General features: G+C 40.2%; 1 protein-coding gene across 3 annotated transcripts in view; it reads left to right on the forward strand.

Moving 5' to 3' along the window:
- conu (Rho GTPase-activating protein conundrum) overlaps window positions 1-5,186 on the forward strand; it is a 434,374-nt gene extending 429,188 nt beyond the window's left edge. For all 3 annotated transcript variants that reach the window (XM_067153082.2, XM_067153083.2, XM_067153084.2), the window contains one exon: window positions 3,613-5,186. In XM_067153082.2, coding sequence (XP_067009183.2) covers window positions 3,613-3,731 — 119 coding nt within the window. In that variant the 3' untranslated portion in view covers window positions 3,732-5,186. The remainder of the gene's footprint in view (window positions 1-3,612) is intronic.
- Window positions 5,187-19,043: the final 13,857 nt, after the last annotated feature.

Genomic DNA, 19,043 nt, shown 5'->3' on the forward strand with positions numbered 1-19,043 from the left:
CTGGGATATATACACGACTCATACGAACTTCCCGACGACCACAACAAATACATCTCATAAGACACTGGGATATTCATATGACTCATTCAAATTACCAGAGTTATTAAAGCAATGTTTTCCCACTCGTGCAAAACAAATTACTCATACCTACATATGTGGATATCTTCCAGCTTACCAATATAAATGGCAAAATATACAAATAAATACTGATGATAATAATAATAATAATAATAATAATAATAATAATAATAATAATAATAATAATAATAATAATAATAAATCGAATACTGACAATTATATTTCTAACTTCTACATATAATTCGGGGGTGTGATATATGTACTATCACAAAACTGTACAACACAAACAATATGTCATATCTGATGAAGAAAGGGCAGCCAGGTCAGCCAGAATGAAGAGGTTTTGAGAAAGGAAGAAGATGATGCAAGCTAAATCTTCAGTTAATTCTTTGTTAATGTAAATGTATTTGGATTTGATTTAAGTGCTCCAATGTGGGCGTAAACTATGTAAATAAATAATAAGGAACATAAACAAAAAATCGCCAAAAGTGCCCGAAATTACCCCCAAATGGCGGTACTTTAAAATATGGGATATGTGATGATAAAAATTGGTTCATGAGGAGCCAGTATGGATTTAGAAAGAAATTTTCTTGTGAGGCACAACTGGTGGGATTTCAGCAGGACATATCAGATCAGTTGGATTCAGGAGGCCAGTTAGATTGCATAGCCATAGATCTTTCCAAAGCCTTTGATAGAGTGGAACATGGAATATTATTAAAGAAATTGGAGGGAATGGGATTGGTATACGTAGTTATACGTTGGATAAGAACATTTCTAAATTCAAGGGTTCAGAAAGTCAAAGTAGGAAATAATATATCACAGGAAAAGAAAGTTTGGAAGGGAATTGCACAAGGTAGTATAATCGGTCCGTTACTTTTCTTAATATACACAAATGATTTAGGGAACAATATAACATCAAAAATAAGATTGTATGCAGATGGCATAATTGTTTATAGGGAAATAAATAACATTGAGGATTGTTCAGAATTACAAAGGGATCTTCAGAGTATCCAACAATGGGTTGAAGAAAATAATATGAAGGTTAATGGAGGCAGATCAACTGTTACAACATTTGCAACCAGGAGCTTTAAAACTGAATTTGAATATACTTTGGATGAGGTAGTTATCCCAAAAGATGGCAAGTGCAAATACTTTGGTGTGAGATTTGAAAGTACTTTGCACTGGAAGGGTCGTGTTGATGACATTGTTGGGAAAGCATACAAATCGTTACATGTCATAATGAGGCCACTTAAAGGATGCAACAAAGAAATAAAAGAAAAAAAGTTACTTGAATATGGTTCGTCCATTATTGGAATATGCAAACAGTGTTTGAGATCTCCTCCCCCCGCCAAAGTCCCTATGTTTATACCTTCTATTACTTTTCCTCATTCTCGGATGACTTTGTAACACTAAGTTGAACAGAAGCAGGGAGAGGCCATCTCCATGTTGAACACCTGTCTCCTGTATGTACTACGAAAGGCTAAGATATTTTACCAAGATCTTTCACTTTAGATGGTGTGTCTATGATGATGATGATGATGATGATGATGATGATTATGATTATTATCATTATTATTATTATTATTATTATTATTATTATTATTATTTTATTTTTTATTTTTTTCTTCATAGTTTACACCCCCATTGGAGCACTTTAATCAGTGATATACATTAAAGTCTAATAGTATTAAGTAGCGAGGAGCCTCCGTGGCTTAGGCGGCGGCGTGCCGGCCTCTCACCGCTGGATATCATGGTTCAAATCCCAGTCACTCCATGCGAGATTTGTGCTGAACAAAGCGGAGCTGGGACAGGTTTTTCTCCGGGTACTCCAGTTTTCCCTGTCATCTTTCATTCCATCAATGTTCTTCAATATCATTTCATTTCATCTATCATCTTGCCCTAGAGGAGTGCGACAGGCTTTGGCAGCCGTCACAATTCCTATCCTCGCCGCAAGTTGGGGGCTTCATTCATCCCATCCCTGAGCCGGTCATTGACTGGAAAACAGGTTCTAGGTTTCCATTCATTTTCAGTATTAAATAGTCGCCTCTACAGCTTTTTCTTCTGCTCCCAAAACTCCTCATCCTGTTGGTCCTGGCTGCCCTTTGGTTGTCAGTAATGGTGTACTTCCTTCATTCAAATCGTAGGTATTTATTCCTTAGAATCCTCTTCTCTTCTCTGCCTTCAGTGTGGAGCATTGATAGATTTAATTCTTCTGAATCATTCATGATCTCCGTGAACCAAGTGTTCTTTGTTTTATTTTTCCAGAAGTAACTAAATAACTGCTTCACTAGTCAGGTTTCTGGCAGTCTGAATATATGACCCAAAAAAAAGGCATTTCTCCTTTTCTGCATTGTATTATTGATTCTCTTTCATGATATACCACTTCATGAGGTAATAATCTCCATTGGCCATCAACTTCGTGTTTCTTATTGATGATTGTCCTGATGATTCTTCTATCTTCTTTCTGTAATTTATCGGTTGTTGCAGTTTGAAGAGTGTTTCATTAGCATAAGTTGCTTCGGGTTTTATAACTGTATTGTAATGTCGAAATATAGCATTCTTGGAGAGAGATTTTTTTAATAAGTTGGCCAGGTGATTCGCTGTGCTGTTTTCAGTTTAGATGTTCTGTTGTTGATCAGTGTTTTCTCTTTTGTGTTCCAGGTTATAATTTCTCCAAGATATTTGAACTTATTCACAATCTTAATTTGTTTGCCATTGTTGAGGTGAATGGCTGGTGTTTCAATTCTGAAGGTCGGCATCATTTCAGTCTTTTCAAACGTGATTTGCAGTCCGATTCTTGCAGCAATTTTCTCCAGTTCTTCAATTTGAAATTTAGCTTCTTCCATACTACTTACTAGTAATGCAAGATCTAAATGCTAGGCAATGAAGTTTAATATTTCTGCCTATCTTGATGTTTCAATGACATTTCCTTACCCATTCTCGCATGACTTTCTCCAGGGCACAGTTAAACAATAATGGCAAGAGTCCATCTCCCTGTTGAAGTCCAGTGTGGATTTTAAATGGCTCGGGCAGTTCACCTCTAAAGTTGACTTTAGATTTGTATTCTTCCATAGTTCTCCTACAAATTGATTCTCTCCTGCTGCTTTATAGTTCTTGAGGGAATTTATTGCTTTGATCACTTCATCATAAGTTGGCGGTATAACCTTTTCCAGTGGAGTTTTATTTTTTGGGGAATGATCAAAATTGAATTGTTCTTTTGGATCTTCGCAGTTAAGTAATTCTTTAAAATAGTCGGCTGTAATTTTAGCATTATCCCTGTTATTGTGTGCCATTTCCCCATTTTTATTTTTCATCATAAGTGTAAGTGGAGTGTACTTTGATATTATTATTATTATTATTATTATTATTATTATTATTATTATTAAATATAATGATAATAAAATAACATTTTGTAAAGCATTCAGTCAAGATGCTCATGAAAATAGCAATATCATCCTCATTTAAAAAAATGACTGTAAAATCTCTCTTTTCTGCCTCTGAAGTAATCTTGTGCCTTCCCTTTCTCCCTTCCAGCTCAGCGCCAAGTTGAGCACAACGCTAACCTGTTGGCTGTCTACAAGGAGAACCCCAACGCTCAGTGGACTTTGCGCTGTCACCACAGGCATGCCAACAACGCAGTGCCAGTCCATTAACATTATCACTACGGCCCAGATGTTGACCTGTCAATGAGTTATCTGTATGTTAGCATGCCTACTTGTGCAGTAACCATCACCGAACTCTTAGGTATTTAGGAGAGCTTCTTACAGGCTCGACAGTTAGACCTTACCCAGGCTAAGTAGAAAAGAAGCCTTTTAGAAGTCTTCCAGGTGAATGAAATACACCCTCGGCCAGATAACCATTAAGTGTTCAGGTGCAGTTCTCAGTCTCCCATGTAGCTTACAGGATCTGAATGGTTTTCTATCAAAGGTCATGCATATTTATTGTATTAGCCTGAATATCAGATGGCTTCATGTATGAGGCAACTCTGAATTTTTGGAAGGTATTTACAGGAAAAATTAAATAATAATGTAATCAGAACATATCAAGCATTCCTATAACTAAGATAATTTCAAAAGTCCTAAAGTAAATCTAAAAACAATAGGAATAAGACCTAGCAATCCCAAATGCTTCATCATTCATTAACTCCATTCCAGGCTTATCTTTGGTCCTCTGAAAGCTTTTCTTGATGTGCTGGCTTTCTGAAGCATTCGTCCTTCCACCACAGTCATATGTTTAACTTGGAGACAACAAATTTCTCATATAAAACCTGATTTGAAGTTTAAATGTATCGTGATCCACCATGACTGTGACTGGGTTAGTGACCAGGACGTTGAGCTTGACTGTGATGAGCATGGTGATTCCCACTGCCAAGCCAGTACAATTGGGGAATGGTACAAATAGACTTTCATGAAAATGAGTCTTTTAAAATGTTAAGCTGCACATGCAAGGTTACATTTTATGTAAGTATGTATTAATGTAAAAGGAAATAGTCTCAATTTCAGGCCAGTACAATGAATCAGATAAAAACAATATAAATGGACCAGTTTGAAATCTCTTGAGAAGTACCACATAAGCACAGGTAGCTCTCGCGATGTGAACGATCATCACGTAGTTTTGTGAACTGAAGGAAAGGTTTCTGGTCGATGCGAGTATTTTGTACATGCGCACTTCATGGCCTGGGGGTGGAAGCTAGTGATAGTACCATGTGTATGCCCAGACATGGACTTGGCACTTTCTCAACTCTGGGCTCTAGTCAGTACTAACCGCTGTACCAAATTTTACCAAATGTTTTCTTTATACAACCTTGTACATATAATATTTATATAACAAATTACATGATCTACTGATTTTTTTGTTTATTTTATTGCATTGTATAGATATATGCATATTTTGCCATATTTTTGTAGGTACTAGTACTATTTTCATTGTATATTATTTTTAAGTGTTCTTATTTAGCACTATACCCTTAAGGCAGCATTCTCTGGTCAGTCACATGTTGCTGAAACATAACCTACTTTTAATGTAACTCTTGGTTATAAACTGTAATCAGTAATATTACTGTAAGCTGCAACTATGTAAGAGAACATCTGAGGGACCAATAAATCTATCGCCTCAAAGATAAACTTTTTATTGCCCCAAAATCTCTTTAATGTTTCCTAAGAGTGTTGTATTAATGTGTTCAGTTCATTTATTTAGCACATAACCAAGAGAGATAGCCGTGCGGTTAGGGTCGCGCAGCCTTGAAGATGGTTTTCATGCTTTCCAATTTTCACACCAGACAAATGCTGGGGTTGTACCTTAATTAAGGCAATGCCAGCTTCCTTTCCACTCCTATCCCTTTTCTATCCCATCGTCACCATAAGACCTATCTGTGTCAGTGCAATGTAAAGCCACTTGTTATATCTATATAGATCTTTAGTTTACTAGAAATTTCCTGTTTTGAAGGTGTATTGATTGCTCAGTAGGAAAATGTATTTCATGCATTTGCCATAGATTTCTTTTTTCGTCTAAGAGTGAAAATTGAAAATACTGTACATATGAACCATTAAGTGCAGTGAATTTCACCCATGAGAACCTAACCATCTATGACTGATCTATGAGGATACACCTTCAAATGAAGCCCAAGCCTTACTCCCTTGCTTCATGTGGCATACTTGCTATAAGCCCCACTCGTTAATGTACAATAATGTGCCAATTCAGATCTAGGTTTGAAAGGAATTTGTCCTAGTCATCGTAATCTCCTCGTAAATGTTAACTTGCTTTGTCTTATTAATTCCATTAAATTAGCTATGCAAGTAGGCCTGTATGAGTCTGTGTTCACAACAGTGATAAAAAATTGGTATTACAATATTTGATAGACACATCATTAGAAAACCAGATTTCACTAAACTCTCTGTTCATTTTAATTTAGAATTTCTCTCTTCTTTGCATCCTTGGCATCTGCTCAGTTATAAAAGCTACAATTGTTGTAAGCAGACTAAAGTTGACAAATGAAAAGAAAAGAAATCTTAAAAACCTTACGCCAAATTAATTTTTGAAACATATTACAGGTGGACACAAGTATCCAGAATACTACAGCAAGTAGCCTTCACCAGTTGTGAATAAAAATGTGAAATATAAATATCAAACAAGTCGTCCAGTTGCAAAACCCGTTGTGTGCAGACAAATTTTTCAGGAAGCACAAAAATCTGTCATTTGTTATACAACAAAGGTAGGAGGTTGAAATTTTGTAATTCGTCATACTGCAAAATCTCCACAAAATATAACTTATAAAACCCATGTTATTTGCAAAAAACATTTGGACATACGAGTTTTGCAGCAGTTTTGTGTAGATAAAAGGTATGTGCAGCAGTGTATGGAATAGTGTGCAGATTTATAGTGAACATGTTTTATTAGCTGCATTGTCCGACTCGTTGGCTGAATGGTCAGCGTACTGGCCTTCGGTTCAGAGGGTCCCGGGTTCGATTCCCGGCCGGGTTGGGGATTTTAACCTTAATTGGTTAATTCCAATAGCCCGGGGGCTGGGTGTTTGTGCTGTCACACCATCCTCCACCACAATAACACGCAGTTACCTACACATGGCAGATGCCACCCACCTTCATCGGAGGGTCTGCCTTACAAGGGCTGCACCTGGCTAGAAATAGCCACACGAAATTATTATTATTATTATTATTAGCTGCATTTGAAAGTATTACACTATGAAAATAGCATGAATGGAAATAATTTTAAGGTTAGGACATACTGTTTTGATACTTGATCCCCGCTATTTGATTTTATGATTACATCAAAAAATCATCTTTAACATTTCGTACAGTTATATTAACAATCCTTTATTGTCCTCAACACAATCTCCCACATCAGTGTCATAGTCTGGCATTTCGCGGTTTAAAGTTTGCCGCTGGTCGAACAGTGTCTTGTAGAACGTGAGGTATCGTTCCTTATCCACTCTTTCCCATAATGTTCGGTCAGCAATGTGTTCAGGTCGTTGAGCTTTTCTTTCTTAAGAGGAACCCCTTCCTCCACTTGTACTGGCACAATAGCAGAAAAGGGTTTCCCATGTTTCAATATGCTTTTCGCTTCACCGCAATTGCTGCTATATTTTACTTCAGCTCTTATCTTGTTTTATGGTTTTATGGCCTGATTTTGTTCATGTATATATGATCCTGTTACAGGGTTCTGGGACATAACGACTTGTGCAGTAGTTCTAGTATTTGTCACCTTTAAACATATGCTCACGTATTACGTTACTGGATTGTGTATTTTGATGAGCTGCGTACAATGGCAGTGATAACTCATTTTGAGAAAAAAATGGACATAACGGGTTTTGCAACTGGACGATTCAAACACAAAGCTATGTGATTTGTAGCACACTGAGGGCATGGAGGTAATGACTCATGATCCTATAAAATTAACCCCTTAACTGGGTTTGACACCTAAAGGCATCAACAGCTGTTGCACGAGTATTGGGTTTGATGCTTTTAGGCGTTCTTGTACTTCTAAATGTGTTCTTATGTAGGGTTAGCTTCCTATAGGCTCTGACTATTCTTAATCACTTCTGCCATCTACTATCGTAATTTAAAACAAATTCCATTCATATTAGATATGATTATTGCTGTTCTATTCATTTTTATTTGGTCTCGCGCCAGTCGGGTAGTTCGCACCTAGGGGGCAGAATAACGGCTGTCTCGTGTTGCCTCGTACGGTCCGCGCCAAATTCTTCGTAAAGAATTTATTTGTGTGTATGTACATTGAAATAACTAAATTTGAGAGTTGTTGTCACTACGATACAGTTGTTCTGCGAACTCCATTGTCCATGTTCTGATAACATTTTGTAAATTGGTCTGTATATGATGGTAAACTGTTCTGTATGACGTGATAATGGCTTGGTTAGGAAAGACGTTGAATTATCTGAGAATCCGCTGACCGGATGTAGGAATCACTCAAGAAAACGTTGTGTTGTGTGCCTGTCAAACCAGGGGCGACGGGAAACTGTCTACTACTGTGAGGAATGTGACGTGGCACTTTGTGCTTGTCACACTTGCCACACTGTGCGCAATTTCTGAATGACCTATGAACCAGAAAGTATGTAGAACCTATTGATGCATATCTGAAAATTTGAAAAATGTCATAATAATGAAAGGAACGCTTTTTAAATTCACTTTTGTATGAACACACTGTGTATATATTTACGGGTTTACAAGAAAAACGGTAACATAATGCTATTGAATATCTACTATATCACTCATAATTTAAATAAATCAAGTAAAATATATTTTTCTGTTGAGTATTTACATCTACGCCAGCCCGTGGTGTAAGGGTAGCGGTCCTGCCTCTTACCCAGAGGCTCCGGGTTCGATTCCTGGACAGGTTAGGGATTTTTACCTGGACCTGAGGGCTGGTTCGAGGTCCACTCAGCCTACGTGATTAGAATTGAGGAGCTATCTGACGGTGAGATAGCGGCCCCAGTCGAGAAAGTCAAGAATAACGGCCGAGATGATTCGTCGCGCTGACCACATGCCACCTCGTAATCTGCAGGCCTTCGGGCTGAGCAGCGGTCGCTTGGTAGGCCAAGGCCCTTCAAGGGCTGTAGTGCCATGGGGTTTATTTTTGTTTTTGTATTTTCATCTGCCACACGCTACTGTACCCATTCCAAAAGTGTGTGTTGCGCTGAGTAATTACCCACTGGCTGGTTGATGTTATGAAACTATTCCCCAGTTAAGGGGGTGTCTGTCTGTGTTTCTGTGAATTTATCTTGAGAACCACAGAATGGATTTTGATTTGGTTTTCAACATTGTCTAGAGCATAGGTGGGCAGTAAGAGAGCCCCACTCCTTGAGCTAGCAGCACGAGCGTGGGAAGAGCTGAGAGCAGCTGATTTCTAATAGTTTATGCTGTAAAGAATAGATGACGATATGCGGAGACAAGGTGCAAGCAAACTCGCAGCAATGTACCCGGCCGAGTATGCTATATTCATGCAATACGATTGTGCTGTTTGTCTTTTATTGTTTATGCTGTATTGATAAACTTTTGTCGGCCTACATGACTACAGGTGGTAGGAGTATTTAGTTATTACATGCCAGAATAATTAACTTTGTTTCCTACGTATAACCTCATGAAACAAATATATAATTAAATGTATGTACTTAGGACATGCCGTTCACACAAAATAAGTTTCCTCACCGTAATCAAATGCACTGAATAGTGAGACATTAGACACAATAAAACTGTTAAAAGTTTGACTCTGTTTAGATATGCACCCCCTTCACTAGTTGTAACTGAGAGCCATGCAGGCAGTTGCTAGGCTGTACCTTCCGTCAGAGCGCATACTCTGCTCCTTTACTTACCTGAGCTGGAGCGCTGCTCATTGAGCCGAATTGTCACCACCTTTGTTCTAGAGCATTTATTGAAGAAGGTTTACCTAGTAGTTACCGTATATGAAAGATGACAAAATTGAGCCGAGAGGTGACTATTTTTGTGAGGGGGGGGGGAAACAGCCATCTGAGTGCTTTCTTGGCTTACACTGTTTAAATGTCAACGATGGACTGCAGGTATGTGTGGAAGAATTGTTGACCATAAAAAGCTCTATAAAAAAAAGTCTGCTTTGATATACAATTATCAGTAGAAGGTAGGCATCATGAAGTGGTTTTTATTTTATAGTTAGCAGTAAAAATGAACCTTAAAATAAGAAACCATATTTTCAGATTAATCACATAATCCTTATCAAAATAAAGTCTTTATTCATCTTGGTATACTTGTAAGATAATACCATTTACAATAGGTAATTTGCACTGTTAGCTTTGGAGATATCATTTTAGTGAAAGGGCAGGAATGTCTTAAATACCACACTGGGAGAAAGTTGGGAGCTAACAGGCAGGCAACCAGGAGGGCCTTGCGAAAATGTTCATGAAGTATATCAGGAGGAAAACAACAGGTGTTGTCTACCAGGAAATCTTCTAAGGCCTATCACCATAAATTGAATACTGCTGCCATGCTTAGGAAGGGAGGTTTGCTAGTTCTTTATAAAGTCAACATCTTTAGTCAGAAATGTTTTACTTGCCACATGCAAATACCAACATCCCGTTCATAGTTTAAAAATGCTTATTTTTGGATTATGTGAAGCAAGATAACTGTCAAAATATTGTCCTCAATTTCATATTTTTTAAAAATGTAATAAAAGAATTTATTTAATGAGTCTATCATATGTTTTAAATGAAATATTCTTGTAGCATTCTGAAAGAGATAGACGGGCACTACGTTTCGACTGGAACCCAAACTGTTCCAGCCTCTGTATGTTGCGAGTGTGAAAATATGGATTGAGGTGACTGAGGAAAAGTCTCTCAAAAATTTTAGAAATTTGGGATAACAAGTTTATCATCAGTCTCTAATTTTGTGAGAATAATCTGTCCTTTCAGTTTTTGGAATAATGCCAACTTTGCCAGTGTTCTAAATCATACAGAAGTATCTCATTTTAAAACATGCTGAAATAATTGCCAAAAAAATGATGTTCGTTGTTTAAAGGGGCCTAACAGCTAGGTCATCAGCCCCTGATGGCACAAGGTGAACGAAACGAAAATTAAAACTTCAAAATTTATCCACGGACTAGAATCCAAAATGAATGATGATGACAAAATGATAGTGAAGCAAAAACTATCAGTGGATCCAATTCACAAAACTGAATTACTGAGATGATGCTTATTATCTAAAGGGGTCCAAAATCCAGGTCACCAGCCCCTCATAATGGTACTAATCACTAGTAAAGCAGAACAAAGGTGTTCCTTTTATAGTGGTACTAATCACAGGTAACGTAGATTCATGGTGGTACTAATCACAGTAATGTAGACCCATGGTATGTCAAACACAATGGCATCATTCACAGGTAACACAAACCCATGGTGTTTTGCAGATAAGGGTACTATTCACAAGCAATGCAGACCCATGGTTTTCCACACATAGTGGTACTTACCACGGGCGCCAGCCAAACCAGTGGTGTTTGTTACATAGGGGTACTAATCACAGGCAACGTATACCCATGGTGCTTCCCATAAAGTAGTACTACTCGCAGGTAGCGCAGATCCATTCTAAACACAGGGGAACCGACACATTCCAGCGCAGCATTATGAGACATGGATATAAGCCCACGCAGCTGAATGCCACCCCCCCTCCCCGCGCGCTTCGGACGAATATACACGATGGTACTAATCACAGAACTGTCGTGTTTCCCATATAAGGATACTACTAGATAAAGTAGATCCATGGTGTTGATCCTTACGTAACGGTACTAATCACAAGTAGTTTCATGGTTCTAAAAATCATCATCCCGTGGTCGCCCATTCTAGTCTCCTCTTACGACGGGCAGGTTTCCAAAAAGGTAACTGTTGTATAGGGTGGTGATTTAATTTCTTTGTTCAATACCTCCGCCTCTGTGGTGTAGTGGTTAGCGTGATTAGCTGCCACCCCCGGAGGTCCGGGTTCGATTCCCGGCTCTGCCACGAAATTTGAAAAGTGGTACGAGGGCTGGAACGGGGTCCACTCAGCCTCGGGAGGTCAACTGAGTAGAGGTGGGTTCGATTCCCACCTCAGCCATCCTCGAAGTGGTTTTCCGTGGTTTCCCACTTCTCCTCCAGGCGAATGCCGGGATGGTACCTAACTTAAGGCCACGGCCGCTTCCTTCCCTCTTCCTTGCCTATCCCTTCCAAACTTCCCATCCCTCCACAAGGCCCCTGTTCAGCATTGCAGGTGAGGCCGCCTGGGCGAGGTACTGGTCATACTCCCCAGTTGTATCCCCCGACCAAGAGTCTGAAGCTCCAGGACACTGCCCTAGAGGCGGTAGAGGTGGGATCCCTCGCTAAGTCCGAGGGAAAAACCGAACCTGGAGGGTAAACAGATGATGATGATGATGATGTTCAATACCTTGTAATCCCAGGAGACTTTTTCTCATTTAAACCCTTAACAACTGTGTGTATATCTGCAGGTGTTATGTCGAAGATGTCATTGTCAGGCATTCATTGTTGTCCAGATGTTGAGACTTTCCTTTTTATCTCGCAGGTCCATCATTCATTATCGTCGTCGTCATCACTGTTATAAAATTCATGTATCAGTATGTAGGCCTACATCCTAGTTGTTACCCGTGGCTTCAGTCGCATGGATTTTGTAATTTGATAAAAGTAATCGTTCCTCGGTACTGCACTAAGTCATTAAGTATAAAAACTCACTCAAAAATGTAGTTTCATTTACCTCAGAACCTCCTTGTAAACCACATTTGTGGTATTGCCTTCTGGGGCTAAGGTGAGGCTAAGATGGCCAGGCTACTGGCAGAGCTAACTCTGAAACATGTGACATAGAACTGCACATGTGAGAAACAGTCCTCTTTCAAGTCGAAAACAGAAATGTATGTTTCCTTGCTTTTAAGGGAGATTCCAACTATTTCCACATCTTTAACTTCTTCAATTTTTGAGATGTAAGTATCCCCAGTACCCCCATAAAAAAGAATTCAACCCCTTTATCAGTCCTTCACACCTCCCCACCTAAGTGGATTTTCAAACATTTACAAAAAAATTATATTCCTTTATTTTAAGGGAGATTACAAATACCAATTTTCATTCTGCAACATCTTCAGTTTTTGAGATATAAGTATCCTCATAAAAATAATTCAACTCCTTCACTTCTTTCCACTCCCACCCTTTAAGTGGACTTTCCGGAATAAAACAATATGTGTTTCTTTATTTTTAAAAGATTCCAAATACCAATTTTCACATCTGTAACATCTTCATTGTTTAAGATTCCGATACAAGTATCCTCATAAACAGAATTCAATCCTTCTTCACTTCTTTTCACCCCCCTCCCCCATTAAGTGGACTTTCCAAAAAATAAAATATGCGTTTCTTTATTTTAAAATGAGATTTCAGATACCAATTTTCACGTCTGTAACATTTCAGTTTTTGGGATATAAGTGTCCTCTTCAAAATAGTTCAACCTCTTCTTCTGCCATATTCATCCCCCCACCCCCACCCACTAAATTGATTTCCTAAAAACAAAAAATACATGTTTCTTTATTTTTAAAAGAGAATCCAAATACCAATTATGATGTCTGCAATGTATTCAGTTTTTGAGATATATTCATTTTAGAAATTAACCCCTTATTTTACTTATTTTCACCCCCCTTAGTAGATTTTCGTAAAACAAAAAATATAGGTTTCTTTATTTTTAAAGGATATTCCGTGTACCAATTTTCACATCTGTAACATCTTCAGTTTTGAGATGAGTATCTTCATAAAAAGGATTCGACCCCTTTTTCACTAATTTTAACCCCCTTAAGTATATTTTCCTAAAACAAAAAATAAGTGTTCCTTTATTTTTAAAAGAGATTTCAAATGCCAATTTTCATGTCTTTAATGTGTTAAGGTTTTTAGATATATATACACTCTCTTCTAAAATTTCACCCCCTTAGTGACGGGATATCCAAAAATCCTTCCTTAGTGATTACCTACATTGTAATTGCAAAATTTCATTTCTTTATATCCAGTAGTTTTGGCTCGGCAATGATGAATCAGTCAGTCAGAACATGTTATTTTATATATATAGATACGTGTGTATATATTGTTATAAATCGTAACTACTGAATTATAAGAGGACTTCACCGTCGTGTTCACAATATCACGTTTATTATTATCAACAATACACACATGTCACAGAGTAAAGAAGGCAACTATACATATACAAAGAATACATAGATATTTCGATGTTGACGTAACCAATGTCAATCCGCGACATCCTCCCCACCCTGGTCTATCTCCAAAGGGATGACCAGCTTCACTGACCGAGTAATGAGCGTGTTGTCAGGCTGCCGCAGAACGACCGTTCTTGCATGTCCGTCTAGAATCTATCCGTAGACATATCCGTAGATAGCTCGAGATGGATAGCACGGGTGGTGGCACATGTGAAAAGAATGATGTACGATTTGTTAACATTGCTGCCACATCTAACGTACAGGGGTCCAGCGAAGTCGATCCCAATCACAGAGAAGGGTTGTGTCAACTGTACGCGTTCTGCTGGTAATGGCGCTTCAATCACCACTGGTCTGCTGTTGTGCGCTAATTTGCACGGTAGACAAGAATGCAGAATCTTCTTAATTATTTGTCGAGCTCGCAGAATCCAGAATTCTTCACGTAGTTCTGCCAGTACTATGCGTACTCCAAGATGGTGAAGTCTGATGTGGGTCTCTTGAATGATTAACTCAGTGAACCTGTGACGGCCGTCCAGAATTGTTGGGTGTTTCTCAGTTTGAGACAAATTTGAGAATTGTAGTCTGCCACCAAGTCGGATGATACCTTCATGTAGAAATGGGTTAAATCTAGCAATCTGAGAAGTGCCTGGTAATTGTTCACCATTTCGCAATGCAGCTAGTTCAATAGTGAACCGTTCCTCTTGAACCCTTTTGATCCAGTATGTGCGTGACGCACGTAGCTCTTCAGCCGTTAGTGCATTGGGGTGTTTTGTGTTCTTGCTCAACATACTGACGAAACGAAGTACCCAAGCTGTGACATGTAGCAATTTCCAGTATGAGCTATACCTCGAGATATCCAGTAGGGGTTCCGCTATAGTGATCGTGAGAACTTGTTGCGTCTTCCTGGCTTCTGGCAACTGCGTGCAGGTGGGTGTTGGGCCACGTGGCCATGCGCCTCTGTCTTTGATGAGCCAGCGAGGACCATGCCACCATGTTTCTAAGGAGGCTAGCTGATCTGCGTATACTCCTCGAGTGAGGTGATCTGCAGGGTTCTGATCTCCAGGACAGTGTCTCCATTGACTGGGGTTTACGTGATTATGCATTTCTGTCACGCGGTTGCAGACAAAGGTCTTCCACTTATTCGGATCGTTGCGAATCCATCCAAGTGCAACAGTAGAATCGCTCCACAGCTGAGCCTTCTTGATGTCACAGCCAGTCTCTTGGCAGAAGTAGTGAAGAAGGCGTGTACCAGCAAGTGCGGCTAGCAGCTCTAGTCTTGGTAGAGTTAACTTCTTCACGGGTGCTAGTCTGTTTTTGCTGCAGACAAGTTTTGTGACCGGAGTGTCGTTAAGCGTTGACTTCGTGTAGACGACAGCTCCGTATGCTCTCTCCGAAGCATCGCAGAAGACGTGCAGCTCTGGTTCATGTCCTGGTCCTGTAATGCCTAGCCACCTGGAAACGGATATGGTTGATAGGTGCTGAAGTTTAGAAGTCCACAAATACCAGTTACGTGCAAGATCTGATGGAAGAACTTCCTCCCATGATAGGCCTCGGAGCCACGTGTCTTGGAATATAAGTTTTGCTACGATCCCCACAGGTGCGAAAAGTCCGAGAGGGTCATAGAATCTGGCAGTGGCGCGTAGAATGTTCCTCTTCGTCCCTGGTTTGTCCACCAGGTCTCTTGCTATTTCCCCCTTGTCGGTCGAAATGATGTCTTCAGAGGTATCCCAATCGATACCCAGCACACTCGTTACGGATCTCATTTCCACCCCCTCGTTGCGCAAGGCTTCCTTCAAGGTCAGTGAATTGGTAGCCCACTTACGGAGTGGGAGTTTGATCTCCATCAAAAGGTCGGTGAGTTCGTGATATAACCTCATCGCGAGGATGTCGTCTGCAACACTTGTTATAAAGTCATCCAAAAATGTTGATTTATCGAGAAGTCTCGACGCAAATGGATAATTATCTTGACGCAGTGTTGCCAGTTCCCTAAGACTAGCGGACAGAAGAAATGGGCTCGAAGCAAGTCCAAATGGCAAACGTTTGAAACGGTAGGCTATGACCTCGTCAGTGAAATTGTACGCATCATCTCCTGTATTCTCGGTGCGATACCACAGGAACCGCGTGAGGTCTCTGTCGTTTTCGTCTAACGCTAACTGCAAAAATGCTTGGTGACCATCACACGCGATAGCCTTCGGATGGCTCCTGAAACGTAGCAGGGTTCCCAATATTTCAGGGAGCAAGTTAGGACCTATTTCCAGTGTGTCGTTCAGTGAAGGCAAGTCTGGTTCATGTGACGACGCGTCGAAGACAATTCTGTACTTTGTGATGTCACCCCTTTGTTTCTTTACAATGTGGTGTGGCATATAGTAAACATTATAAGGAGTGACGTTCTCGGGTGCAACTTCCACGTGCTCTTGCCTTATGTAGTCCCACATGTGATTGTAGTAGATGTGTTTCAAGTCTTTGTTTCTCTGCAGTTTAGCCTCTAACAGGGAGAATAGTTTTTCAGCGGTGGTGCGATTGTCAGTTAAGGGAATGCCCACCTTTCGAGGTAATGATACAACTCTCCGTCCATGTTCGATGCGGTAAGAGTCGCGAAACTCTTGAAAAATAGTGTTTTCTTTAATGGATAATTTTCGCTCTTGGTTATCCACAATTCCAATAGTTTCTAAGTCCCAGAACTGTCGCACGCTTTCATCAGTTATCTGATCCGTTGTGAGTGAGACATGATGGACCATTATTTGGTTGATCGTAGTGCCAGATCTACTTCCGCTGAGAATGTAACCGAAGATAGTAGGAAGAAGAACCAGTGACGATGTTACTCTGATAGGTTCTTTCATTGTTACTATCTTCCAGTATGAATCCGCACCTATAAGTACCTCGATCGGAAGATCTTTGTCAAGGTCGTCACTCGGATCAGCCAGCTTCATCTTCCTTAGCGATGCTAGCGCGGTTATGTCTTGGGGTGCAGTTGGTTGAAAGGTGTAGGAGCTGTGACTTTCAAAGGCGGTAATCGATACTTGAAGCTCTGGTTGAGTAGCCCATAATGTCGAAACAAACCTTCCGTCTAATATCATACATATTGGAGGGTGATTCAAACGTGCTTATCTCAAGAGTCTTGCGATCAGTAACATTAAGCTGCAGCGCATCAATCAGAGAATTGTGGATGAAGCTCGATTGACTCCCTGCATCCAGGATACAACGAGTTAGCTTGTTTCGGCCTGTCGGCCCCTTGATCCACACACGGGCCGTTTGCAGGTGTGTGAAATCGGACGTGATGACCCCTATCTTGCAAACGGAAGTGTGTTGGCTGCTGCCCTCGGTACAGATGGATACATGGTGTGACCCTCGACATTTGTTGCAGGATGCCTTCCCCTTCTTAAAACAGTGTGTCTTGTTGTGCCCACGGCGTAGGCAAAGTAAGCACCGGTTTGTGGCTTTCAGTTTCTCGACTCTCACCTGGGGATCCTTCATCTGTTGACAATCCTGACCCCAGTGACCTCGGTTTTCGCAGTACACACAGAACGGGTCTGGTTGAGGTGTCTGCTTCCCCTTTTGTTTTTTTTGGTTTTGTGTTTACGTGAAGAGTGGCTGCTGTGGGTAATGAAGAAGTCGTTAATGGGGCGTCACCCCGTATCTTTTGAGCGTTAAGAGCTCCTTCCACTTCTTCGTTAAGGAACGCCATTAGTCGAGTCGTGTCCCCTTCTTGTATGCCTAGTCTTTTAGAGTGGACGAGCCAACGGCGACAGATGTCCTCTGGAAAGGCTCGTAATAGTTTGGGTGCTAAAATTCGACCATATGCGTCGACGTCTTCACCTAGTGCTCTTAATGCTTGTATCCGGCGATGGCATTCAATGTAGGTCGTATTTAATACTTCGGGGGCCTCCGAGACTGCAACTTCGAGATTTTCCAAGTAATCGAGGTGAGACTGAATAATCCTGTTCTTATCACCATATCGTGCTATCAGAATTTGTTTAGTTTGTTCGTATGTGTCTGCCGTTATAGATATACCGTCTACAAGACGCCTTGGTTCTCCCTCTAAGTACCCACGGAGAAACACGTGTTTGTTTACGACGGACACCGACGAATTTTTGTCAATGGAGGACTCGAACTGCTCCCAGAATCCCGGCCATTCTTCTACGTTCCCTGAGAATGACTGCAGTTTAATGGTAGGAAGCTTAATCTCCGCTGTAGTCGTGGGTTGAACAAGGACACTCGGATACGTAGTGGTAGAGTCGGCCTCATTCCTCGCGCTTTTCTGTTGTATGAGGCCCGTGGCCTTTCTAATCGCCCGTTTGGAGTTGTCCAGATATTCTTCACAGGCTGCCACGTCGTCTTCGTACTCCGCGTCATCGAGTAAATCTTGGATACTGTCATTTAACGCATTTAAGGACGCTAACGTTTCCTGTAGACGCTCGCGGATATGCTCTATTTCATCTAAGTCCGTGGATTGATTGAACGAATGAATCTGATTAATAAAACGCGTAGTGTTCGAACGTTGAGTTACTCGTCTACGTTTCAATTTCGTGAGCTGATTCGCTGTACTGCCTTCCATAATGTCTCATACTAGTAAATTAATTCTTCATTGATCCGGATACTATTACTCCTTGAGATATTCAGACAAAAATAAACATGTGAAATGATTGCGCGGCTCAACGTTACGTCATACACTATTGTCAATGAATGGTTGCCAGAGATGTCTTATTAAAAGTTAAAGATCATAGCTTAGTTACTCCCTTTTTACAACAGACAGCGCTAGTGTTCTACTCGAGTGTTGCATGCATAGATCTCTTTGGAATGGAAGCCATTACGGATATTTTGACGTAGGTGGGGTTATATTTCTTGTCACGAGTAATATTGAAATTCCTTCTAACTTCTATGCATTAAATGTTCAGAAAAAATTACCAATCTACGGTCAACACTACGTATACTGCAATTGTGTTTCGTCTTATCTGTTGGTTTGAAGTTGTAGGTAGTTCTGCGTTGGTGATCCTTTCTCCTCCTCAGAGATGCGTAGATAACCTATGTCGAGATTTAAGTCGCTCAACATACGTGTCCGTGGTGTGAAAATCCTCTTCTGTTCTCTCGTGTCGCGTTGAACTCGTAATATTCCCGGAGGTTTCGGCACCAAGATTTTGTGTTATAAATCGTAACTACTGAATTATAAGAGGACTTCACCGTCGTGTTCACAATATCACGTTTATTATTATCAACAATACACACACGTCACAGAGTAAAGAAGG

The sequence above is a fragment of the Anabrus simplex genome, chromosome 8 (genome assembly GCF_040414725.1).
Source record: "Anabrus simplex isolate iqAnaSimp1 chromosome 8, ASM4041472v1, whole genome shotgun sequence".
NCBI lineage: Eukaryota > Metazoa > Arthropoda > Insecta > Orthoptera > Tettigoniidae > Anabrus > Anabrus simplex.